The following is a 26474-nucleotide window of genomic DNA, read 5'->3' on the forward strand; positions in this document are numbered from 1 at the left end:
GCGGGTTTCCTGCAGGACGGTGAAGTCCAGCTGCGGAGTCTAAGGGATGCAGGAGATCCTTCGAGTTGCCCTCAAGCTGTTCCATGTTGGTCGCTGGACTGCAGGAGGGTCAGTGGCCAGCAGTGCCATCAACAAGCCTTGGTAAAATCAGACTAGGGTTTTCACTAACAAAGCAATCATTGGCAAGGCCGGCAGCTTTTGTCAACGGCTGCTACAAACTCCATTTAGCTCCCACGGGGACTTTAGCAAACCTAGTCTGGCATGCAATCAATCTTGAGAGGGGTAACAACATTTGTAAGGATTACTGGGGAAAAAAGCATAGCCCGGCTTAAACTGGGTGATTTGTGGGGCAACTTACTACCGGGACCAGCCTTCAGAAAAGGAGCCAACAAATTGGCTAAGATCTTAAGCTGGTTAGAAGACATGGAGACTCTAGCTAATCTATCTCATGGATGGTTAGTTCTAAATTCATATGTGCGGGATAAAGAACCCCGTATCCAATCCGCCACATTAGCATGAAAAACGAAGCAAACCCTCTTACGGATGAAGTTGAGAGATCTACCAACCCTGGATTTCCTCCCGAAATGGAAAAGTGAGACAGGATGGCAATCACAGGCTTGTAGACTATGTCATCAGATTAGGGAGACTCTTATCCATGTGGTTTGCGTTTGTCCAGCTCTGGGACGCCAGAGAAGGGAACTGCTGAGAAAAGAATTTAACATCCTGGGAGTCCGGTTCTGCAGGTCGGCTGTCATAACAGCTCTTGACCCAAGTAATGAAAAGTTAAACACCAAGTTAATTCAGTTTCTGAAAATCTTTACTGTCATGGTGCCCCCAGCAAGTTCATCTAGCACCCCTTAGGTAAAAAGGTAACTGTCCAGTCCTACAACATTGGAATGCATCCCACAAACATTAGTTATTGGTAATGTAGGGGTTTGCATACCCAGAATGCATCTTTTAGATAATAGGCTGCATTGCCCAAAAAGATGCCGAGGCCTTAAGGTTCCTCATAGTGACTGTTTTTTATTATTCTGTCCGTTTCATTAAATCAACAGGTTTTTACGTTCCAGAATAGCATTTGGGTTTTCCTTGCCCTAATCACAACAAAACAGGAGTCCCACATCACAGGAGCTGCAGAGTGGAAGCTGATCTTCGAGCTGCTGAGTGCTTGAGGCTGGGGCTTATTGGAGCCTGAAGATCTCCTGGAGGAAGAGTCAACAAGCCTTGGCAAAAGTTACGGCCCGTTCCAGTGGCTACAGCAAGGGACCACCGTCTCCCAAGTTGGTCAGAGGGACCCAAAGGGGGCCAAGGAACCATCACCTGTGAGCAGAGCCTTTTTTTGTCGGGGGGACAGGAGGATCCACCAGTCGGTGGATGTCGTCTTGAGGTGTCTGCAGATGGAGGGAGATTCTTTCTTGCTTCTTGGACGCATACAAAGTCCTTGTGACCTAGGAGGATGCATGGATGTTGCAGAAATCTTGCAGGAGCTGGAGAAACAATGTTGTAATAGGAGTCCTTGCAACTGGATACAGTCTTGTTTCAGTTCCAAAAGCAGACCAGCAGTGGTTGTGGAGGCCAGGAGCAGATGATGTCTTGCAGGGAGTTCCTTGTAGAGTCTTGCTCGATGAATATAAGGACTCGCCCTCGGGGGAGCCCTTGAGTAACCCTAAACGGGGGCTGGTCACTCTGTGCAGTGACCCACCTATCAGAGGGGTCAGGGAAGTCATCTACCTGGCCTGACCAGTCAGATGCTCCCAGAGGCCTCTGCTTACATTGTTTGCAGGACGGCAGAATTAACAGGCCGCCTGGCAGAGTTCTGTGTACCTCCCCAGGGGAGGAGCTGGACAGGGGGATGGTCACTTCCCTGTCCTTTGTGTGGTTTCACACCAGAGTGAGAAACAGAGGTTCCAGGACTGATGCAAATCGGTTTATGCATGGGCGGCACCAAATATGCCCTTCAAAGCAGTCTGGTTGCACTGGGAGGCTACCCCAGCCCACAGACACCTAGTTCTAAATGAGAGGAGTTCACAACCCCCTCCTACAAGAAACCCTTTGTTCTCCTTTCCCCTGCTCAAGTTAGGCTCAGCAGCAGGAGGGCAGAACTGTGGCTGGGGGCTGCAGCAGCTTGGGATGGCAGGGAGACCCAGCAAGGCTGTACAGGCAGGACTGGAGAATCCTCTTAGGAACTCCCAGAGTACATGGTATCATGCAACTAGCACTGGAATCGGTGTAGTTGTAGGTTTGCAACATGTTTGATACCAAACATGCCTAGGTTTGAAGAAGCCATTATATAGTTGGAACACTTGTGTTGACCAGTGTCACTACAAACCTTAAGATACCTTCCCCGCACTTGAAAAGCCCAGGAAATGGAGCCTGGTGTTTGTAGGGGTACCTCTGCTCATGCAGGGGTACCCTCGAACTTAGGAACATGAACCCTGAACTTGGGCTGAAGGGTCTACCAGAGGGGTGACTTACAGTGTCCAAGTGCAGTGACCGCGATATAAGGTAAGCCTTATATCTTAAGTGAAAGGTGCATGCACCATTCCACAGAGGCTGTAATGGCAGGCCTTCAGACACAGTTTGCATGGGCTCCTATGAGTGGCATAAGTCATAGTGCAGCCCATGGGAGACCGCTGGTGTACCAATTCCCTGGGTACCTAGGTACCATAAACCATCGACTTATATGGGTGCACCACTATGCCAATTGTGGGGTGCAAAAGTTTACCAACAAACCCATTTAGAGGAGAGACCACAGAGACTGAGGTCCTGATAAGCAGGATCCCAGTGTACGACATTCTATACACACTGACACCAGGCAAAAAGTGAGGGTAACTATGTCAGAACGATGCTACTTTCCTACAGGCGTGAGTTCTAAGAAGATGACAGGAGGAGCTAGGGGGTAGGAAGCTCAGGCCACAAACCGCAACCAAACCTAGTCAGAGTGCTTCCACGACCAAGGAGTTCAACCTAGTTCAGCAGCTCTACCGCCACTGTTCTCCCCTGCACCCTACTACTGTGCTGGCTGTGATCGCTACTGCTCTTGTCCCCAGCTCACCTCTGTTGTGGTCAAACAGGCAATTATGACAGCTGACTTTAGTTTTCTGTCTTTTCATTTTCGAGCTCAGATGTATGATATCAGCCTAATTTTGAATTTGTGTTTCTTTTTTTCCAGTTAAGTGTATTCTCTCTCTTCAGTTAGGTCTATCTTCCCCTCCCTCTGGCCAACAGATTCCATCTACTCCCACCGCTGCCCTCCTCCTCGGCAGCCAACGGCGAAACAGAATACCAGTGGGAGGGCCGGACAAACCTCCAGCCACCTGGGAGCCTCTGCAGCAGGGAGAAAGCAGAAAGAGAGCCCATAAAAAAAACACAAGAGTACAGCACTCACGGCTACCCCCAGATCATGGCAGCACTTTTGGGTTTCACGGATCCAACACAGGGGCCAAGGGCTGAGAAGGGGCATTTGAGCAGAGCTCAGCTTGACATCAGCAAACTGAGGCCACGCAGACGTGCACTGGCCATGCCCAGACTGTCATCATGTGGTTCTGCAGTACCACTGGCAAAAACATACTCTTCTTTGGTAGCGGCTTAAATGTTGCCAGTAACAAATCCTGCTGCTCCTATATATGCACACAGTAGGAGTCTGCTGCCCCCATAAAAACTGCGTGACTGCTTGAAAAAGCAGCAGGCGGAGAAGAAGCAGTGCAATACGCTTCTAGATCATGCGCAAGTGAATTTGCATACTTATGTTCTTATATTCTTTGTTCTTACACTACTCCTCTGTACTCAGAGTAACTTCTATTTCTGTTGAACATTATATTAACTTATTTTTCTAAACACTCATGTATGAGATAGCTTAATGGCACAGAATGATGAGGGTATTCCAGAGAGGTTTGCACTGTATTCCATACTAAATCAAATCAAATCATTAACATTTATAAAGCGCGCTACTCACCCGTGCGGGTCTCAAGGCGCTAGGGGAAAGGGGGGGGGTGGTTACTGCTGCTCGAAAAGCCAGGTTTTTAGGAGTCTCCGGAATGCGGAGTGGTCCTGGGTGGTCCTGAGGTTGGTGGAGATGGAGTTCCAGGTATTGGCTGCCAGGAAGGAGAAAGACCTCCCACCCGCCGTGGAGCGGCGGATGCGAGGGACGGCAGCGAGCGCGAGGCCAGAGGAACGGAGGAGGCGGGTGGGGACGTAGAAGCTGAGGCGACGGTTGAGGTATTCCGGTCCCTTGTTGTGGAGGGCTTTGTGTGCGTGGGTGAGAAGTCGAAAGGTGATCCTTTTGCTGACTGGGAGCCAATGCATGTGTCTCAGGTGTGCGGAGATGTGCCTGTTGCGGGGTACGTCGAGGATGAGGCGGGCCGAGGCGTTTTGAATGCGTTGCAGGCGATTTTGGAGTTTGGCGGTGGTCCCAGCGTAGAGGGTGTTGCCGTAGTCCAGGCGGCTCATGACGAGGGCGTGGGTCACGGTTTTTCTAGTGTCGGCGGGGATCCAGCGGAAGATCTTGTGGAACATGCGGAGGGTGAGGAAGCAGGCGGAGGACACGGCGTTGACTTGCTTGGTCATGGTGAGAAGGTCTGTGGGGGTCGGTGCGGTGCCGAGGGCCGTGGGCCACCAGGAGTCGTCCCAGGCGGACGGGGTGTTGCCGAGGATGAGGACTTCCGTTTTGTCAGAGTTCAGCTTTAGGCGGCTGAGCCTCATTCAATCTGCGACGTCCTTCATACCCTCTTGTAGGTTGGTCTTGGCGCTGGCGGGGTCCTTGGTGAGGGAGAGTATAAGTTGGGTGTCGTCGGCGTAGGAGGTGATGATGATGATGTCGTGCTTGCGTACGATGTTGGCGAGGGGGCTCATGTAGACATTGAACAGTGTCGGGCTGAGTGATGAGCCTTGAGGTACGCCGCAGATGATCTCGGTGGGGTCTGAGTGAAACGGTGGGAGGTAAACTCTTTGGGAACGGTTTGAGAGGAAGGAGGCGATCCAGTCCAGGGCCTGGCCTTGGATCCCGGTGGAGCGGAGGCGGGTGATTAGGGTGCGGTGACAGACGGTGTCGAAGGCAGCCGAGAGGTCGAGGAGGATGAGGGCCAATGTTTCACCATTGTCCATCAGGGTTCTGATGTCGTCTGTGACTGAGATGAGGGCGGTTTCCGTGCAGTGGTTGGTTCGGAATCCGGTTTGTGAAGGGTCGAGCAGGTTGTTGTTTTCCAGGAAGGTGGTCAGCTGTTTGTTGACGGTCTTCTCTATTACCTTGGCTGGGAAAGGCAGGAGAGAGATGGGGCGGAAGTTATTCAGGTCTCTCGGGTCAGCCGTGGGTTTCTTTAGGAGGGCGTTGACTTCGGCGTGTTTCCAGCATTCGGGGAAGGTAGCAGACGAAAAAGAAGAGTTGATGACGGCCTGGAGGTGCGGGCGATGATGTCGTCGGCTTTATTAAAGATGAAGTGAGGGCAGGGGTCCGAAGGGGCGCCGGAGTGGATAGAGTTCATGATGGATTTGGTTTCTTCAGTGTTGATGTGGGTCCAGTTGTTGAGGGTGAAGGCCGGGGGTGCGGGTTCGGTGATGTTTGGTTGGGTCTGATGTCCGAAGCTGTCGTGGAGGTCGCTGATCTTGCGATGGAAGAATGTGGCGAGGGATTCGCACAAATCCTGTGAGGGCGTGACGGCGTTGGCGAACTCCTTGACGATGCTGAAAAGTTCTCTGCTGTTGTGGCTGTTTTTGTCCAGTCTGTCGGTGAAAAAGTTCCTTTTGGCAGCGCGGATCAGGTGGTGGTGTTCGCGGGTAGCGTTCTTGAGGCCGGTCATGTTGTCAGTGGTGTGGTCCTTGCGCCAGGCCTTCTCGAGGGTGCGACAAGTTTTCTTTGATTCTTTGAGGGTGTCAGAGAACCAGAGAGGTTTTTTGGCGTTGGTCTGTCGATGCATGCGTTTGAGGGGAGCAAGGTTGTCTGCGCAGTTGGAGATCCAGTTTGTGAGGCTGAGGGCTGCGTCGTTGGGGTCGGTGGTGAGGGTGGGTTGGTTGGCGGCGAGTGCGGAGAAGAGTTGCTCTTCGGGGATCTTGTTCCACTGTCGACGAGGGATGAGTTGAGTGCGGAGGTGGCGGGTCTCGCGTCGGAATGTGAAGTGGATACAGCTGTGGTCGGTCCAGTGTAGAGCGGAGGTGTGGCTGAAGAAGATGTGTTTGCTGCGGAGAAGATAGGGTCGAGCGTGTGTCCGGCGAGGTGGGTGGCGGTGTTCACCAGTTGCTTGAGGCCGAGGTTGGCGAGGTTGTCGAGCAGGGCGGTGGTGTTGGGGTCGTTGTTCTGTTCCAGATGGAAGTTGAGGTCGCCTAGGAGGATGTAGTCCGGCGAGGGCGTGCGGGGAGATGAAGTCGGCGATGGGGTCGCTGAAAGGGGCGCGCGGTCCGGGGGGACGGTAGACGAGGGATCCTCTGAGGGTGGTCCTGGGGTCGTTGAGAATTTGAAAATGCATATGTTCAGCGACCCGAGAGGGGTGTCTTCGGTGGAGGTGGTGACGCTGATGGAGTCTTTGAAGACGATGGCGATACCTCCTCCTACTTGGTTGGTGCGGTCTTTTCTGGAGATCTTGTAGCCTTCGGGGATGGCAGTGGCGATGTCTGGAGCTGATGAGGCGTTCATCCAGGTTTCCGTGATGAAGGCAACGTCCGGAGCTGTGGAGTCCAGGAGGTCCCAGAGTTCAACGGTGTGCTTGTGGACAGAGCGAGCATTGACCAGGATGCACTTGAGGTGGTTGATAGCGCGTGGGCTGGTGGTCGTGGTAGTTGCGTGGTGGAAGATGCGTTTGCAGGAGTTACAGGCGAAGGGTCCATGGGTGCGCTTGGGGTGGGCTTGGAAGCAGGTGTTGGAGTGCCTGGGGTTGAGGGCGTGGAGGGTGGTGGGATCGTAGCGGGTCAGCGGGGTAGGGGAGGGCTGGGGACCAGGGGTCGTGGCGCTGGGCGCGGGCCAGGCGCAGACGGGCGCAGACGGGCGCAGACGGGCGCAGACGGGCTTGCCTCTGGCGCGGTTGCACAGCGGCCGCCATAAGAGGGAGGAGGGGGGGAGGGGTCAGCTGGGGGCGAATGGGAGCTGGGGGGCGGGGGCGTGCAGGAGGTCGCGGTGGGAAAGCGCGAGGGGGGGGGGACAGGTAGAGTGAGAAGAGCTGGGGGAGGGGGATTTAAGGGTGGAGGGGGGTGAGTGTTAGAGTTTTAGGAGAATAAGGAGATAGGAGTAGGGTTGAAAAGATAGGGGAGGGGGTGTGGTAGAGGTGGGTGAGGGTGAGAGGTAGAGTGAGAGGAAAGGGAGAAAGGTAACAGAGGGGGTGTCGGGACAGGGGGGAGAGATAGGGAAATAGATAGATGGAAAGATAGGTGGAGAGATAGAAAAATAGGTAGATAGGAGGAGGGGGTGAGTGAGGGAGTTAGGTGGAGAGATAGGCAGAGGAGTGAGGGAGGCAGGTAGCGAAAGGGTAGATGTGGGTGATAGTGAGAGATAGGTGGAGAGATAGAGGGGGGTGAGGCAGGAGCAGGAGGGCAGAGACAGTGGCGGGAAGAGACAGGAGACGGAGAGGACCGAAGAACAGAAGAAGACCGAAAGAACACAAAAGAACTGAAGAGAAGAACACAGAAGAACAGAAGAAGACCGGAAGAACAGAAGAGAAGAACACAGAAGACCGGAAGAACACAGAAGAACAGAAGAGAAGAACACAGAAGACCGGAAGAACACAGAAGATCCGAAGAGAAGAACACAGAAGAACAGAAGAAGACCGGAAGAACAGAAGAGAAGAACACAGAAGACTGGAAGAACACAGAAGAACACAGAAGAACAGAAGAGAAGAACACAGAAGAACCGAAGAGAAGAACACAGAAGAACAGAAGAAGACCGGAAGAACAGAAGAGAAGAACACAGAAGACCGGAAGAACACAGAAGAACCGAAGAGAAGAACACAGAAGAACAGAAGAACACAGAAGAACAGAAGAACACAGAAGAACAGAAGAGAAGAACACAGAAGAACAGAAGAACACAGAGGAAGATGCAGGGGACTAAGAAGCAGAAGAGCAGATGAACAGAAGATCAACAAAGAAGATACAGAAGACGAAGAGCAGAAGGCAGAAGACCACAGAGCAAGATGAGGAAGAAGAGAGGCGACAGGAGAGGCTGAGGAGCGCACAGAAGAGAAAAGACGGAGAGAAGAAGAGTACAGAAGAAGATTGCAGAGGAGGAGCGAGGAGGAAGAGACAGAGAGGAGGAAAAGAAGCAGGAGCAGGAGAGAGGGTGAGTAGCGCGGGGCAGGGCGAGGGGCTGGGAGGTGGGGGGTACTTACTGTGAGGTGGGTCTCAGGAACTCAGGAACCTGGAGGAGCTGCAGCGGCAGGGGGAGCGACCTACCCTACTAACAGCGTAGGTGCACTCTCATTGGTGTTTAGCACTAGTTTTCAAAGGTAATTGATGTTTTTTGGGCACCTAAATCGATTATTTTTATTTGTCATCACAAATATTTTTAGCTGAAGTTTTTCCCTTGAAGGGTGTTCAATGCCTATCTCAGTCAATATTGGATGTTTTTGCTCCTCATTCATCCAGCTATTTCTCGGGAGCACTTCATATCGTTACCTGTTGTGGCTCAACCACCTGTTCATTTTCATGGACATTTCTTAAACTGCCGTAACTTTTCCTATATTCTTGTGGTTTGTGGCTCTCCTACATTTTGTGAGTGTGCTACATACTTCTTCTCACCTTTGTCTTTCTCATACCTGGTCTACTACTCCTTAGTTTCTTGCGAGACTGAGTGAGATGTGTTTGCAGCCCTCCTCCTGGGTTGCTATTGCTTTGGTATCAAATTCTAAGATAAGGAATCTGCGGCTAGCTGTCTCTATCAGATGAACAAGTTACTTACTTTTGGTAACACCTTATCTGGTAGAGACACAGACTAGCCACAGATTCCTTATCCATCCATCCATCCATCCTCCTCACTTTGCGAACTGGGTTCTCTGGCTTCAGTCTAGCTTCTGGGCATTCTGTTATTATGTTGTTTCAGTTTGGTGGTTGTTACATCATGATTATGTCCACCCTTTTTGGTGAATACACTGTTCCATTGCCAGTTTATATGTGGCTCACAGTTGTGGTATGGGTTCTAGTCACAGAAGAAACCAAAATCAGCAGTTCAGGGAGGGACTATATGGACTCCATCGACGTCATATCTGGGGACTACGTTGTTACGAGTTGCACAACGCCCTCTACTGATGTGCAAAGGTGCTGCTGAAGAAAAGTTTCCAGATCCAGTCTGACTCCTGGGGGAGCATTCTAAGATAAGGAATCTGCAGCTAGCTGGCTCCATCAGACAGACAACTTTCCAGGACCAAATGGGGCAAACAATGACCATTTACTCATGTTCTTCATTTCTTGATCTGCAGAACTGTCACCTTGTGTAATCTTTGTAATCTCTACATTGGGGCGTCCACTTTCTTCGAGCAGAAACCAAGTGCCATAAATTCAGCTGAGAAGCCTGCTGAAAATCAGGATAAGATTTTATTGGGATGCCTGTATGTCATTTATTAGGCCCAATTTTTTTCCTCAGTTTTAGCAGAAAAATATGTTCTCAACACTTGGTACTATTGTGGAAGATATTTAGCAAACCTCATGTTGCCTACATACAGACACCTAAGATGAGAGACAGGCCAGTATCTAAACAAATTTCAACCCATGGCTAAACACACTGGACAATTTCAGAAAAAACACAATAACTTCAAAATAACTCATTTTTTATCATCAGGACAGCCTATTCATTAAAATTGTAGAAACCCCAGATCATTTTAATGATCCCGAATTGTTTAACAAACTTCTAATTCCCATGAAAAACATGTATCTCAACATGTTCTCGTTTCCAAATCTAATCTCAGCAAATACAATCTGAACATGCTGGTCACGTACGGGGTTGTGGGCTTATGGTCCAAATCACACTGGCACACTTACAGTCAATGCCCAAAAGTAAAACTTTATTTGTACTAAGGCTATCTATGGAGCCAACCATTAGATGGAAAGATAATGGACAGTTTACGAATTTAGTACAGTGCCACATATGATCTCTGTTCTTGTTGACAGAATCCTCAATCATGAGTTTGTTGAAGCTGCAAATGCCAGGAGATAAAGGTTGAATCACTAAGAAACCTCATTATTGTCTATTAGAGCAAAAGACATTGATTATCTCAGTCCAGCTGTTGTGGGCTACTAGAAAATTAAATTCTGGCTATGATGCCTTAAGCGATTGAAAACGTGCAGTCAAGGCATACGTTGTTTTAGGTTTTAAAAGACACAGGCACAGTGCAGAAAACAAACCGCACAGGAGTATGGAAATTGCAGAAAACTTTTCTCTGGTTAGGTCTTTATCTTGTATAATTTGTCATTTATGGGGTTATCTCTTAAGTGTATGCCTTATATTTTGTTTTGGAAATGTATGAAAACCTTGCACAAACCAGATTCTTCCAACTGTTACCAAGAAAACTGTGCAAGATATATATTTCTCTCAGAGCATATGCTGCTCTGTTCACTCTACAAAAAGCAAAACGTATCCACTTGCTCTGTTCATAATACTATCACATGAAGGGTAGACAAAATATGTATTCATTAGCAACCTAATAAGGGCACAAACTGCAGATCCAGCCATCATGCGAGTCCTGCAGAAAGAACGTTTTACTTGTATATTCTTTAAAATTGTTGAAAAGAGTAATTTATTTTCATTTGCGAAAAGAAGATATATAGTATATGTGGATAAACAGCAAAGACTTACTTCGGAGACGCTCTGCAGGCCTCAGTAAGCCTACTGGAAGAACAAATACCACCAGAAATAAAATCAAGATATCTGGTTTGTCAAAGCAGTATTTAAACCTTGCAATGTTTTTTTTTTTTTTTTTTTTTTTTTAATCAAAAAGTATTCAAACCTCCTAAATTATTAAAAAGACCTTCAGAACAGAATGATTTAATGGCTTCCTCAATTTGCATGTAATGAAAGAATCAAAACGTGTTACTGGGGACAGAGCTCAAAGCCGCCTATCCATTAATTACAATAATTGCTATTGGAAGACCAGAACATTGTAGAATGGTAAATGTACACATTTTATATCAGTGGAAAAAATCCAATGCAGACTAACCTGCATTCTCCATATCAAACTCAATAAAAGATATCCAGTAGGAAACATGGTTATTTAACCAACAGACAGCATCACTTTAAAGAAAATGACTGTTCAACACTTACCATGGCCATCAGACTGAAAATGCTCATTCTGGTTATGATTATGGTTTTTACCCTGCAAAACAAGATCAGCATAACATTAACATGCTTGGTAAACCAACAGAAAAAGTGATAATTGATTTCTAAATCAAGAAAGAATATCAAGTATTTTAATTCAGTCTTGGTTAAACATCAGAAATGTTCACAACACAAATATATCCTAGGATATAGATGAAAAACTATTTTCCCGATGGATTAATAAAACAGCATTTTTCAAAAATCAACTCCAGCTCAGAGAACTGTTTAAAAATGTCCTACCAACATGTTACAAATGCATTAAAAAAGATTTATGCTCTTGAAATATACAGAGATTTCTCTGAAAACATGTACACGTACGCATATATTACATTCAAGAACAGAGTTTTGATGCATTCTGTTCATTGGTAGCACTCTTTAGTCTATCTCAAAAGAATGAAAAGCCAAGTCAGCCTTGCTAGGAACTAAACAATTACAGCTTTGTTGAGATTGGTTTCAGAATATCAAATATAATAAAATATAATGTGTGTCATTTTTATACTATACCATAGGTTTACACTGATTTTAAAGGCAATCCGATTTTTTCCTACATATTGTATCCAAAATATGCCTAAGCATCAGATAAGAATAAAATTATAGCATTCAATACTCTAACTTGTACACCTCATGGTGCCAGAGATATCAAGATATGTGTTCTGAAACTGTGTTGGTCGCAGATATACATCTGGGAAATAACTGCCACCACATGTCCATGGCACTCGTTTTTTCCACAAGTGTCTGATTTCAAAAGGACAAGGAAAGACCACACGGTATTTCCAAATGGCAGACCCTAGATATGCTATGAACATCTGTAGCAGCACTACCGAGACAAATTCCTTAAGAAAAAAGTTTTAAAAAAGAGTACGTTCTGAATCGGTTTAAATATTAGCAAAAAAAAGGCCTATAAATTTGGAAATCAAAATGTAGTTCTAGTACAATAAGAAATATTATCCCCCATTTGCGTAGCAATGTCTTCGTGGACCAGATGTGTGCATAACAGACTGAGGAAATATGACGTGAACACCAATTACCAGGCATTCTTAGTTATGACTAACCTATACGCAACCCAAGTATGGAAAACAAGGGCACATTACAGCAGCTGTGCACATGGAAAAATACTTACTAACTGTAGGAAGCTGGCTCTGTATATCCTATATCAAAATGAGATATAATGTGCACAGAGTCCAGGAGTTCCCCAGAGGTTTAACAGAGGGTAAAGTAGATAAAACTAATGCTCTCCTTGGTGGCAGTGTGGTCGAGCAGTTAGGCTTATCAAAGGGTAGTGCAAATAATTTCTTGTACACACACAGACAAGAAATAAGACACACACTCCATGACTAACTTCAGGCCAATGTTTAATATAGCAAAAATATATTCTGTTACTTTATTTCTAGAACCAGAAGATCTTTGTTGCAGGTAAGTACAGTTGTCAAAAGGTATCAAGCATATGTATCAAATGAACTTTGTTTTTTGCGTAGAAAGCAGTTTACAAGTAAGTAACAATTTTCTATTTCAAAAGTTGACAGTGCAATTTTTCATAGGAGTCAATAGAGTCCTTGGGGAGGAAAAGTGTTATCACGGTTAACAGGTAAGTACACGACTTGCGATTCTAGTCTTCGGGGGTTAGGATGTTCACAGATCAAAGTTAGGGGCTGACCCCAAAAGTGCACCACCAGCAACACGGGGCCGGCTGGGTGCAGAGGTCAAAGTTGGCTTTGGGTTTACAGTGGAATCTTATGAGGACTGGGGGTGCTTGGTAGAAAGCAGATTGCAGGTAAATGGCCGCAGTTCGAGGACACAGGCCCCCTGGTGCTTAAACTCCTACGAGGGAAATGAGCCGTGGAACTTGATCCTTACCAGGTAGAGCTCTTGGGCCCAGGAGGACCCTCTAGGGACCAACTGTGCTAGGGACAGAGAACCTGTTATACTCTTGAAGGCCTGAGGCAGCAAGCAGCTGCACAGGAAGAAGAGGTAAGTGGCTCCCACAGGGGCTACTGGATGGAAGGTCTCCTTTGCACTGAGGCCCCAAACCTGATGCAACCAGGAGAGTGGTAATGCCTCAGCAATTTAGGGTATTCATCCTCACTTTAGCACATGACATAGCCCTTGCTGGGCATCTGGGCCAAACTAAAAGAATTGAATAGGCTTGCCAGCCATTACTACTGGCCCGTCATGTTTCAAAAGTTGAAGGTGTTTTGCAGGCAGGTACCACCCAAAGCCCCCCCTAATTCCACTACCAGTGGTTAGGGTTCCCTTTGAAAGGGTTTGTGTGGACATAGTGGGTCAACTTGAGCCACCCCAGTCTCAGGAAACCAGTAAATACTGGTAGTAGAGGATCATGCTACCAGGTATCCTAAAGCAACCCCCCTTAGGTCTACTACAGCTTCTGCAGTAGACAAAGCCCTTATTGGTATCTTTATCAAGGTAGAGTTCCTTAAGGAGGTGGTTTTAGACAGAGGTGCCAACTTCATGTCAGTTTACCTGAAACACATGTGGAATGAGTGTGGGGTGACTTATACATTCACCACACCATACCGTCCACAAAACAATGGACTTTTAGAGATTCAACATGACACTGAAGGGCATGATCATGGGGCTTCCTGAAAAGCTCAAAAGGAGAGGGGATGCCCTCTTACCATGCTTGCTTTATACCTACAGAGAGGTGCCTCAGAAGGGAGTAGGGTTTTCCCTATTTGAACTTCTGTTTGGCCACCCTGTAATAGGACCACTTGCACTTGCGAAAGAGGGTTGGGAAATACCTCTCCACGGGCATAAGCAAGATGTGCTGGAATGTGTGCTTGGCCTTCGCTCAAGGGTGGCAGAGTACATGGAAAAAGCATTCAAAAACCTTGAGGCCAGCCAACAGCTCGAGAAGCAGCGGTATGACCTATATGCTGAACTGGTGGAGTTTACACCAGGGCAGGAGGTATGGATTCTGGAGACTGTGGCTCCCAGGGCACTTCAGGACAAGTGGAGTGGCCCTTACCCTATCCTAGAGAAGAAAAGTGAGGTCACCTAATTGGTAGACCTGGGCACTAGCAGGACCCCCAAAAGAGTGATCCATGTAAGTCGTCCCAAACATTATTGTGAGAGGGCTGATGTAACCATGCTGATGGTTACTGACGAGGATCAGGAAGCACAGAGTGAACCTCTCCCCGACCTCCTCTCACACAACACTAAAGATAGGTCAGTTGATGGCGCTGTCTGCTCAGACACCCTCACTGCCCAATAGCAGACTGACTGCAGGTACATCTTGCAGCAGTATGCAGAGCTCTTCTCTAACACCTGGATCAACACACCTGTGTACCCATAATGTAGACACAGGAGACAGCTTGCCTGTCAAATCCAAGATCTATTGGAAGTCTGATCAAGTTAAGAAGAGCATAAAAGTTGAACTCAACAAGATGCTGGATTTACGGTTTATTGAACCCCCTGCCAGTCCCTGGGCTAACCTAGTGGTCTTAGTCAACAAGCCTCGTCAACAGGCAAGTAAGAAAACAATGAGGTACTGTGCGGACTACAGAGGTCTCAACTCTGTCACCAAAACAGATGCTTACCTTATTCCAAGGGCTGATGAGCTGATAGACGAATTGGGTGAAAGAAAGTGTCTCAATACCTTTGATTTAACTGAAGGGTACTAGCAAGTTCACATGGCACCAGGAGCAAAAGAAAAAAGTGCATTCTCTACACCTTATGGGCATTATCAGTTCACTCTTATGCCCTTAGGTTTACAGAATGCTCCTGCCACCTTCCAAGAGTTGGTAAATCCAGTCCTTGCTGGCTTGGAGTCCTTCAGTGCAGCATATCTAGATGACATTGCTGTATTTAGACCCTCCTAGCAGGATCGCCTGGTCCACCTTGGAAAGGTTTTGCAGGCTCTGCACTCTGCAGGCCTCTACCGAGGCCAATTGCAACCTTTACAGCCCAAGAGCCAGACAATTCTAGACTGGAAAACTCCCAAAACCCAGACTCAAGTCAGGGCATTCCTTGGCTTTACTGTTTATTACAGGAGGTTTGTGAAGAGTTATGGATCCATTGTGACCCCCCTCACTGAACTGACGTCTAAGAAGATGCCCAAGAAAGTAAACTGGACTGGATGCCTTTCACACCCTGAATGAGGCAATGTGCTCAGCACCAGATCTTTCCTATAACTGTACCATTGCTTCCACAATTGGCACACCCCTGGCACACAGCTAAGTCCCTTGTTAAAGGTACTAAGGGTTCTGTGACCATGGAGTTTCCCCAAAGGGTGCAGCATGTATTGTGCTACCCTGAGGGACCCCTCACCAAACATATACACACCACAGGTTGTGTGTGTGGGTGGAGAGAAAAAGGCAAAGGCGACATGGCATACCTTCCAGGGTGCCATGCCCACAAACCACTGCCTGTGGCATAGGTAAATCACCCCTCTAGCAGGTATTACAGCTCTAAGACAGGGTGCACTATTCCACAGGTGAGGGCTTGGCTGCATGAGCAATAGGCCTCTACAGTGTCTATGTCCATTCTTAGACGTTTTAAGTGCAGTGAGGCCATATTAAGTACATAGACTGGGAGTTTGTCATTACAAACTCCACGCCTTTTTGATGGCTTCACTGAAGACTTGGAAGTTTGGGAGCAAACCTCGCAGCACAATAAACCAACACTGATGCCAGTGTTGGATTTATTGCAAAAAGCACACAGCTTAGAGATGCCCCCTGTATTTTACCCAACCCTCTAGTGTAGGGCTGACTGGTCTGTGCCAGCCTGCCACTAGCAGACACTTTGTGCTCTGAGGTCAAAAACAAACCCTGTTGTGGGTGGAGGTGCTTCACACCTCGCCCCTGCAGGACCTCCAACACTTGGTGGTGAGCCTCGAATGCTCAGGCCTCCTACTACAGGGCCCCGGACATTCCAGCTGGTGGAGATGCAGGAGTGGGCACAGGCAGGATGTAGCCACCCTCAGGGACAGTAGCCATTGGCTACTGCCCTCTGACCCCTGTAACAACCCCTAAATCTAGCATCAAGGGGCACCCCTCAACCTAGCTCACCAGATTCCTGGCGACCTCAAGAGGAATGCAAGAAGAAAGAAGGACTGCTAAGCTGACCCCCAGCAGAGAAGACTGCAGACACCAAGTAATTTGGCCCCATCTCTACCGGCCTGCATACAGCTTCTGAAACCCCTGCTACAAAAAGGCAAAACATCCTGCAGGACCAGCAACCTCTTCAAAACCCAAAGAGGACTGCCTGCCCACCAGACAACCTAGATGTCCTGAGGGCAGCAGCATGTCCACAAAGAAACTCCGGCAAAGGACTCCAGAACCCCTTGGATCCCCGAGCCCTGCCCACTCTGCAACAGACGCCCACACCCATGTCCAGGTGGCATACCAGTCTGAAGCAGGCAATTTCGACCTAGTGTCCACCCTGGTCTGACCCATCCTGACCAACACAACGACACCTGCAGACTAAATGCAGAGGACCCCCCGCCCGCTGAAGGATCCAAATGAAGATACCTGATGCCAAAAGGTACCTTGCACCCACAGCCCCCTGGCCTTGGAGAACCTGACCTCCGGTACAGCAACGTGCAGCAGCTGGCTCTCCCTCTGTACAGCCTGTGGTTTCCCTGAACCAACCTCCAGTAACAGACCTCCTGGACTCAGCCTGCAGCCAAGTTGTTACCCCTGAGGTCACCCTAATCAAAAGCACTGGGAGCTGGACACTGAGTTTGTACCCTGCGCCTGTGCCCCTGAGGGTGTGTGTTTGGTGCTGACCTGTGGCCCCCAGTGCTCTCCTAAACCCCCCAGGTCTGTACTCTGAAGACGCAGATACTTACCTGCTGGCAGATCCAATTCCAAGTGTCCCCAGTCTCCATAGGAGCCCATTTTTAATCTTGTAGCAACTTTGACCTCTACATCCGGCCGGCCCAGTGTTGCTGGTGGTGGGTGTTCGAGGTTATCTGTGGACACCCTAACCCCCAGAGACTGGAACTGTAAGTGTTGTACATACCTCGAAACTGTACTAACTTTTCTTCCCCCCTTGAACTGTGTTTGAAACTTGCAGTGTGTCAACTCTTAAAACAGATAATTGCTATTTACTTGAAAAACTGTTAACTTACCAAATTGAAACAAAGTGGTGTTGATACATATGCTTAATGCTTACTCGCAAATGTACTTACCTGCACTCAGAATCTTGTGGTTCTAGAAATGAAGTAACAAAATATATTTTTGCTATATGGAAACAATTGGACTGGAGTTAGTCCTTGAGTGAGTGCTTCACGTATTGCCTGTGTGTGTGAAACAAATGCTTTGCACAACCCTCTTGTAGGAAAATGCCACTGTTGCTTTCAATGCAAGCCTGGAGCTCCAGAAGATTGATATGGAGTCCAGACTCTGCCGGAGACCAGAAGGCTCTGATCTCAGCCTCTCTCACCTGGCCGTCCCATCCCAGAAGTGACACTTCTGTCAGTATGGATAAATCTGGTTGGGAAGAGGGATCTGACGTTTACTCAATGCCGATTCGAAAGCCACCACTGCAGGTGTTTCACAGTCCCCTCCGAGATCTGGACCATGTCGGAGAGATTTCTCTGATGAACCCACTGGAACTTCAAGTCCCACTGCAGAGCGTGAAAATGCCATCTGGCATGTGTCACTAGCAGGATGCAGCAGGCCATGTGGTCCAGTAGTCTCAGAGTCAGTCTCACCGAAACCCAAGAGAGAGTCTGAAAGATCGGAATCATAGCCTGAGTATCTTGGGACTCGCTTTTCGGGAGGATAAGCCCGAAACTGCCCTGTGTCCAGAACAGCTCTGATGAAAGGGAGCGTCTGAGAGGGAGTTAGGTGTGACTTCATCATGTTTATAGTGAACACCAATGGGTGCAAGAGGTTTGCTGTAGGCTGAAGCTGGAAGATGACTTTCTGGGGTGAGTCTGCCTTCAACAGCTAGTCGTCGAGGTAGGGGAAGGCTGAAACCCCCAACCTGCACAGATGATCTGAAACCACTGCCATCACTTTCGTAAACACCTGCGGGGTGCTAGTAAGGCTGAAGGGAAGCACGGTAAATTGAAAGTGCTTGTGACCTACCACGAATCGTAGCTAACGTCTGTGGGCAGGCAGGATGCGAATATGGAAATAAGCGTCCTTAAAGTCCAATGCTACTATCCAGTCTCCTGAGTCCAAGGCAGACAGGACCTGAGCCAGGATGAGCATTTAGAATGTCTCCTTCTGGAGGGCGAGACTGAGGGCCCAAAGGTCTAGGATAGGGTGCAGGGCCTTGACTTTATTGGGCAGCAGGAATAACAACCACAACCTACTTCTGGCACAGGGACCCTCTCTATGGCTCCCTTGGCCAAGAGAGCCGTGATTTCCTGGCGGAAAAGTGCCAAATGATCCTCCGGTATACGGCTGAATAATGGAGGCATGGCTGGTGGGGCAGACTCAAATGGGAGGGAGTAGCTCCTCCGAACGATCTGCAAAACCCACCTGTCCGTAGTGATGGATTCCCAGTGGGGCAGGTGAGGGCGAATCCTGCCGCCAACTGGGCCAGAGTGAGGGGAAGGACTAGGAGGGTTTGGAGGCTGCAGCAGGGGTAGGGGTAGACTGGGCAGACCTCTGGTTCCTTGTCCCACGACCACGTGGGATTCTGGGTCCCCACCTATGCAGCAGCTGAACAGCATGGGTGGCACGGTGGCTGGGAAAGTGACATGACAGGGAGCCCCTTCCATGGCCACACATGGCCTGTTGGGGACAAGGGGCAGTGGAAAAGCAGAGGGACTGAACCGTAGCCTGGGAGTCCTTGAACCTCTCCAGCGCGGAGTATGCCTTGTCTCCAAAGAGACAGGAGCCATCACAGGGCAAGTCCATAAGGGTCTGTTGGACATCCCCTGAGAAACCAGATGCTCGTAAGCAGGCGTGGCACCTCAAGACCACAGTCGTCACAACCGCTTTACCCAGAGAGTCGGTCGTGTCCAGCCCACATCAGATAGTGAACTTTGCGACATCTCTCCCATCGGTGACAGCTTGGGAGACAATAGCACGGGCCTCCTCCAGTATGTGAGGCAAGTGCATTATCCTGCCATCTAGTGTTGGGCTCAGAGTGTTACAAGTTGTTTTTCTTCGAAGAAGTCTTTTCGAGTCACGAGACCGCAGAGGGTGAGGTAGGAGTTGTGTATATAGTAAAGGTGTCCATGCAATGGAGTAAGTATGTATGTACATAATGTGTATAAAACTAGTAAGTATTTACAAGTTTTATTCAACTTATAACGGCTACAAGCTCCCGGGGAGCCGGGAGGGCGCATGTGAATCTGCAGCATCTCATGCCACGAACAGATGTACACTGGGTAAGTGACATTTTCCGTTTGATGGCATGTGTAGCTGCAGATACACATGCTGTGCATAGACTAGTAAGCAGTAATCTCCCCAAAAGCGGTGGCTTAGCCTGTAGGAGTTGAAGTTGTTTGAAATAATGTTCGTAATACAACCTGTCCTACTGTGGCTTGTTGTGTTGTTAACACATCTACACAGTAATGTTTTGTGAATGTATGAGGCGTAGACCATGTGGCTGCCTTACAGCTTTCTGTCATAGGTATATTTCCTAGAAAAGCCATTGTGGCGCCTTTCTTCCTAGTGGAGTGCGCCTTTGGCGTAATAGGTAGATCTCTTTTTGCTTTGATATAGCAGGTCTGAATACATTTCACTATCCACCTGGCAATGCCTTGTTTGGATATTGGATTTCCTGCATGAGGTTTTTGGAAGGCTACAAACAATTGTTTTGTTTTGCGAAACTGTTTTGTTCTATCAATGTAATACATTACTGCTCTTTTAATGTCTAACGTATGTAAGGCTCTTTCGGCTACTGAGTCTGGTTGTGGAAAAAAGACTAGGAGTTCCACTGTTTGGTTTAGGTGGAACGGTGAATAGCTATCAGGAAGGCTACTTTCCAAGTTACGTATTGCATCTTACAAGAGTTCAAATGGTGGTCCCATGAGTCGTGTTAACACAATATTGAGGTTCCACAAGGGGACTGGTGGTGTTCTCGGGGTATGATTCTTTTTAATCCCTCCATAAATGCTTTGATGACTGGGATTCTAAAAAGTGATGTTGAATGTGTAATTTGAAGATAGGCAGATATTGCTGTGAGATGTATTTTAATTGAAGAAAATGCTAGTTTAGATTTTTGTAAGTGTAATAAGTAGCTTACAATGTTTTTTGCGGAAGCATGTAGTGGTTGAATTTCATTATTATGGCAGTAATAAACAAATCTTTTCCATTTGTTTGCGTAACAATGTCTTGTAGTAGGTTTTCTAGCTTGTTTAATGACCTCCATACATTCTTGTGTAAGGTCTAAATGTCCAAATTCTAAGACTTCAGGAGCCAGATTGCTAGATTGAGCGATGCTGGATTCGGCCGTCTGATCTGTTGTTTGGGTTGAGTTAACAGATCTGGTCTGTTTGATAATTTGATATGAGGTACTACTGACAGGTTCAGTAGTGCTGTGTACCACGGTTGGTGAGCCCAAGTTGGTGCTATTAGGATAAGTTTGAGTTTGTTTTGACTCAATTTGTTTACCAGATAAGGAAGGAGTGGGAGAGGGGGAAAAGCGTACGCAAATATCCCTGACCAACTCATCCATAACGCATTGCCCTTGGACTGAGGGTGTGGATACCTGGACGCGAAGTCTTGGCACTTTGCGTTTTCTTTTGTTGCGAATAGGTCTATTTCTGGTGTTCCCCAGCGTAAAAAGTAAGTTTGTAGTATCTGGGGATGAATTTCCCATTTGTGTGTTAGTTGGTGATCTCGACTGAGATTGTCGGCCAACTGGTTTTGAATCCCTGGGATGTACTGTGCTATTAGGCGAATGTGATTGTGAATCGCCCAATGCCAAATTTTTTGTGCTAAGAGACACAGTTGTGATGAGTGTGACCCTCCTTGTTTGTTTAGGTAATACATTGTTGTCATGTTGTCTGTTTTGACAAGAATGTGTTTGTGGGCTATTAGTGGTTGAAATGCTTTCAATGCTAGAAACACTGCTAACAGTTCTAAATGATTTATATGCAGTTGTTTTTGGTGAACGTCCCATTGTCCCTGTATATTGTGCTGGTTGAGGTGTGCTCCCCACCCCATCATGGAAGCATCTGTTGTGATCACGTATTGAGGCACTGGGTCTTGGAATGGCCGCCCTTGGTTTAAATTTATAGGGTTCCACCATTGAAGCGAGAAGTGTGTCTGGCGCTCTATCAACACTAGATCTTGGAGTTGACCCTGTGCTTGTGTCCATTGCTTTGCTAGGCACTGTTGTAAGGGCCGCATGTGTAGTCTTGCGTTTGGGACAATGGCTATGCATGAAGACATCATGCCTAGAAGTTTCATTACAAACCTCACTTGATAGTGCTGGTTTGGGTACATGGTTGACATTATATTTTGGAAGGCTTGTACTCTTTGTGGACTTGGAGTGGCAATCGCCTTTTGTGTGTCGATTGTTGCTCCTAAATATTGTTGTATTTGGCATGGTTGTAGATGTGATTTTTGGTAGTTTAGAGAGAACCCTAGTTTGTGTAGGGTTTCTATAACGTATTGTGTGTGTAGAAGACACTGTTGCTGAGTGCTGGTTTTTATTAACCAATCGTCTAAGTAAGGGAATACGTGCATGTGCTGTCTCCTGATGTGAGCGGCTACTACTGCAAGGCATTTTGTGAATACCCTTGAGGCTGTTATCCCGAATGGTAACACTTTGAATTGGTAATGCACGCCTTGGATTACAAACCTTAAGTATTTCCCGTGGGAAGGATGTATGGGTATGTGGAAATAAGCATCCTTGAGATCTAATGTTGACATGTAGTCTTGTTTTTTGAGCAATGGAATCACGTCTTGAAGTGTTACCACGTGAAAGTGATCTGATTTGATGTAAAGATTCAGTGTTCTGAGGTCTAATATGGGTCTCAGCGTTATGTCTTTCTTTGGAATTAGGAAATACAGGGAGTAGACATGTTCCTTTTTGATGGTTGGGTACTAGTTCTATTGCTTGTTTGTGTAACAATGCTTGGACGTCTAGCTGTAACAGGTCTAAGTGTTGTTTGGACATATTGTGTGCTCTTGGAGGCACATCTGGTGGCAATTGTAGGAATTCTATGCAATAACCATGTTGGATAATGGCTAGGACTCATGCGTCCGTAGTTATGTTTTTCCAGTTGTGGTAGTAAGCGGTAAGTCTCCCCCCTACTGGTGTTGAGGGGTGGGGGTTTGTGACATTGAAGTCACTGTTTGGTTTGTGGGGTTTTTGGGCTTTGGAATTTCCCTCTTGCCTTAGGGAATTGTCCACCCCTATATTGTCCTCGAAAACCTCCTCTCTGATACTGGCCATGATATGTGGGTCTGACTTGTGAGGTGGAAGGCTCTGTGGTTTGGGAACGAAACCCCCCTCTAAAGTGTGGCTTTCTAAAAGTGCTTCTGCTCTGTAGGTTGAACAGCATATTCAGCACAGCCTGCTGAATTTCTGGCTTACAACCGGAGCTCCGTAACCATGCGTGCCTACAAATGGTTACTGCAGTGTTCACTGTCCTTGCCGCTGTGTCTGCTGAGTCCATAGCCGACCTTATTTGGTTGTTAGAAATAGTTTGCCCTTCCTCAACAACCTGTTGGGCACGTTTTTGGTACTCCTTGGGAAGGTGCTGAATGAGATGTTGCATTTCATCCCAATGTGCCCTGTCGTATCGGCCTGAGAATTGGCAATCCGCCATTGATTGGCTGCCTGTGCTGCCACCCTCTTGCCTGCTGCATCGAATTTCTGACTTTCCTTGTCGGGCGGCGGTGCGTCTCCTGAGGATTGGGAGTTTGCCCTCTTTTGGGCTGCTCCCACTACCACCGAATCAGGAGTCAATTGTTGTGTGATAAACACAGGGTCTATTGGGGGAGGTTTATATTTCTTCTCCACCCTAGGCGTGATGGCTCTGCCTTTTACTGGGTCCTGGAACACTTGTTTGGTGTGTAACATGCCTGGCAGCATTGGCAAACTTTGGAATGAGCTGTGAGTGGATGCCAAGGTGTTAAACAAAAAATCTTCCTCTATGGGCTCTGCATGCATTGCTACATTATGGAATGTAGCTGCCCTTGAAACCATGTGCATATATGCAGTGCTGTCCTCAGGTGGTGACGGCCTTGCCGGGTAGCAATCGGGACTATTGTCTGAGACCGGTGCATCATACAAGTCCCATGCATCCGGGTCATCTTGTGTCATCCCCATATGTGTCGGCGACTGCATCATTGGGGGTGTTGCTACCGGGGACAGGTGTGGCGAATGCAATGGAGATTGCTGTGGCGAGAACCTTGGTGGTGTTTTGTCATTAGCCACTTTCCCTTTTGGCTGCATTTCCGTCTCCTGGAATGCTAGCTTTCGCTTGATCTTTATTGGAGGAAGAGTTTGGATTTTCCCCGTGTCCTTTTGTATGTGCAGCCTCCTCTGGGTAAGGTCTGGCTCTCCAATGCCCAGTTCTTGTTCAAATCTGTGCCCTTGCAACTGACTTGAAAGGCCTTGCTCTTCTGTATAGGAGCCTGGTTTCGGCTCCGAGGCTGCATGTTTCGGCACCAAAGCTTTTTGTACAGTCTTTTTCGGCTCCGAAGAAAACTTCTTGACTTTAGGGGTGCCGAACTCTCGGTGCCGAGATGGTTCAGAGCCGGTATCTCGACCGGAGTCAGATGTGTTCGGCTGCTGGGAGGCCTTTTTCGGTGCCGATGTTTGGTCACTGTGTTATCGGGTTAAGCCATGGCCTGTTGGCGGTGGCATCCCCTTGGCCTTTATTATTTTTGAGTGAGTCTTTGCCGGGGCTGGTTTACTCATAGTTTGTTGTTGTGTCTTCGTCTGCTCACTTTCGGACTCGTCCGAGTCCGAATCTCGAATGGAGAATCTCTCCTCTTCCTCGACGTTGATCCGCTCGGCCGGTGTTGACGCCATCTGGAGTCTTCAAGCTCTTTGATCTCGTAGTGTTTTCTTGGATCGAAATGCCCGACAGGCCTCGCAAGTATCCTCCCTGTTTTCCAGAGATTAACACAGATTACAGACCAAGTGTTGGTCTGTATAAGGATACTTTGCGTGGCAATTGGGGCAGAAGCGGAAGGGGGTCCGGTCCATGAGGTTTGAAGATGGACGCGGTCGGGCCGACCAGGCCCCGCTGGAGAGTGGAAGCCCCAAAGGGCCACCGGAGCCCTTCTTTTTTCGGTGTCGATGTGCTAACACTAAACCGGTACCGAGCGTGAACAATACCATCGAATTTTCCGATAACTAACTAACTTTCCCGAATCCAAATACGGAGCGAAGAGGAACATGTCCGAACCCGATGGCGGAAAGAAAACAATCTAAGATGGAGTCGACGCCCATGCGCAATGGAGCTGAAAGGGAGGAGTCCCTCGGTCTCATGACTCGAAAAGACTTCTTCGAAGAAAAACAACTTATAACACTCCGAGCCCAACACTAGATAGCAGGATAATGCACAGCATGTGTATCTGCAGCTACACATGCCATTGAACATATATATATATAGTGTGTATTTACCTCTAATTGGGGAACTGACTATAAGTAATCTAGTTCAGTGCTGCTATAATAAAGTGCCTATAATTTTGTACCACTGTGTGGTTCCTTTCATGTGTGATAAGTTACTGTATGACTGCTGTGGTATTGCAAGTGCTTTACACTTCCCCTAGATACGTCTTGGCAGTTCACCATTGTAGGAAGTTGGCTCTGTATGCACTATTTCAAAGTAAGAAATAGCATGCACAGAGTCCAAGGGTTCCCCTTAGAGGTAAGATAGTGGCAAAGAGAGATAATTCTAATGCTCTATTTTGTGGTAGATGGTCGAGCAGTAGGCTTACAGAGGGTAGTGTTAAGCATCTGTTGTACACACACAGGCAATAAATGAGGAACACACACTCAGACAATTCCAGGCCAATAGGTTTTTGTATAGAAAAATATATTTTCTTAGTTTATTTTAAGAACCACAGGTTCAAGATTTACAAGTAATACTTCAAATGAAAGGTATTTCACTTAGGTAACTTAGGAACTTTGAATCAGCAAAATAGCATGTACAGTTGTCACAAAAATTGCAATAAGCTATTTTAAAACTAGACAGTGCAATTTTCAACAGTTCCTGGGGGAGGTAAGTGTTTGTTAGTTTTGCAGGTAAGTAAACCACCTACCGGGTTCAAAGTTGGGTCCAAGGTAGCCCACCGTTGGGGGTTCAGGGCAAACCCAAAGTTACCACACCAGCAGCTCAGGGCCGGTCGGGTGCAGAGGTCAAAGTGGTGCCCAAAACGCATAGGCTTCAATGGAGAAGGGGGGTGCCCCAGTTCCAGTCTGCCAGCAGGTAGGTACCCGCGTCTTTGGAGGGCAGACCAGGGGGGTTTTGTAGGGCACCGGGGGGGGACACAAGTCAGCACTAAAAGTACACCCTCAGCGGCACAGGGGCGGCCGGGTGCAGAGTGCAAACAGGCATCGGGTTTGCAATAGGTTTCAATGGGAGACCCAGGGGTCTCTTCAGCGATGCAGGTAAGCAAGGGGGGGGCTCCTCAGGGAAGCCACCAATTGGGCAAGGGAGAGGGCCACCTGGGGGTCGCTTCTGCACTGGAGGTCGGATCCTTCAGGTCGTGGGGGCTGCGGGGGCAGTGTCTTTACCAGGCGTCGGGTTCTTAGAAGCAGGCAGTCGCGGTCAGGGGGAGCCTCTGGATTCCCTCTGCAGGCGTCGCTGGGAGTACTCAGGGGGTCAACTCTGGCTACTCACAGGGTCGCAGTCGCCGGGGAGTCTTCCCTGTAGTGTTGTTTCTCCGCAGGTCGAGCCGGAGGCGCCGGGTGCAGAGTGCAAAGTCTCACACTTCCGGCAGGAAACGTGTTGTCTTTAAAAGTTGCTTCTTTGTTGCAAAGATGTTTCTTCTTTGGAGCAGAGCCACTGTCCTCGGGAGTACTTGGTCCTTTTAGATGCAGGGTAGTCCTCTGAGGCTTCAGAGGTCGCTGGACCCTGTGGAACGCGTCGCTGTTGCAGTTTTTCTTGAAGTGGGGAGACAGGCCGGTAGGGCTGGGGCCAAAGCAGTTGGTGTCTCTGTCTTCTCTGCAGGGCTTCAGGTCAGCAGTCCTTCTTCGTCTTCAGGTTGCAGGAATCTATCTTGCTAGGTTCTGGGAGCCCCTAAATACTCAATTTAGGGGTGTGTTTAGGTCTGGGGGGTTAGTAGCCAATGGCTAC

At 48.0% G+C, this 26474-nt stretch overlaps 1 protein-coding gene across 8 annotated transcripts in view; it reads right to left on the reverse strand.

Annotated features, from left to right (window-relative positions):
• HELZ (helicase with zinc finger) overlaps nt 1-26474 on the reverse strand; it is a 1413339-nt gene that overhangs the window by 384337 nt on the left and 1002528 nt on the right. For all 8 annotated transcript variants that reach the window (XM_069199901.1, XM_069199892.1, XM_069199898.1 and 5 more), the window contains one exon: nt 11231-11282. In XM_069199901.1, the coding sequence (XP_069056002.1) occupies nt 11231-11282 (52 nt within the window). The remainder of the gene's footprint in view (nt 1-11230; nt 11283-26474) is intronic.

Source organism: Pleurodeles waltl, chromosome 7, assembly GCF_031143425.1.
Source record: "Pleurodeles waltl isolate 20211129_DDA chromosome 7, aPleWal1.hap1.20221129, whole genome shotgun sequence".
NCBI classification, from domain to species: domain Eukaryota; kingdom Metazoa; phylum Chordata; class Amphibia; order Caudata; family Salamandridae; genus Pleurodeles; species Pleurodeles waltl.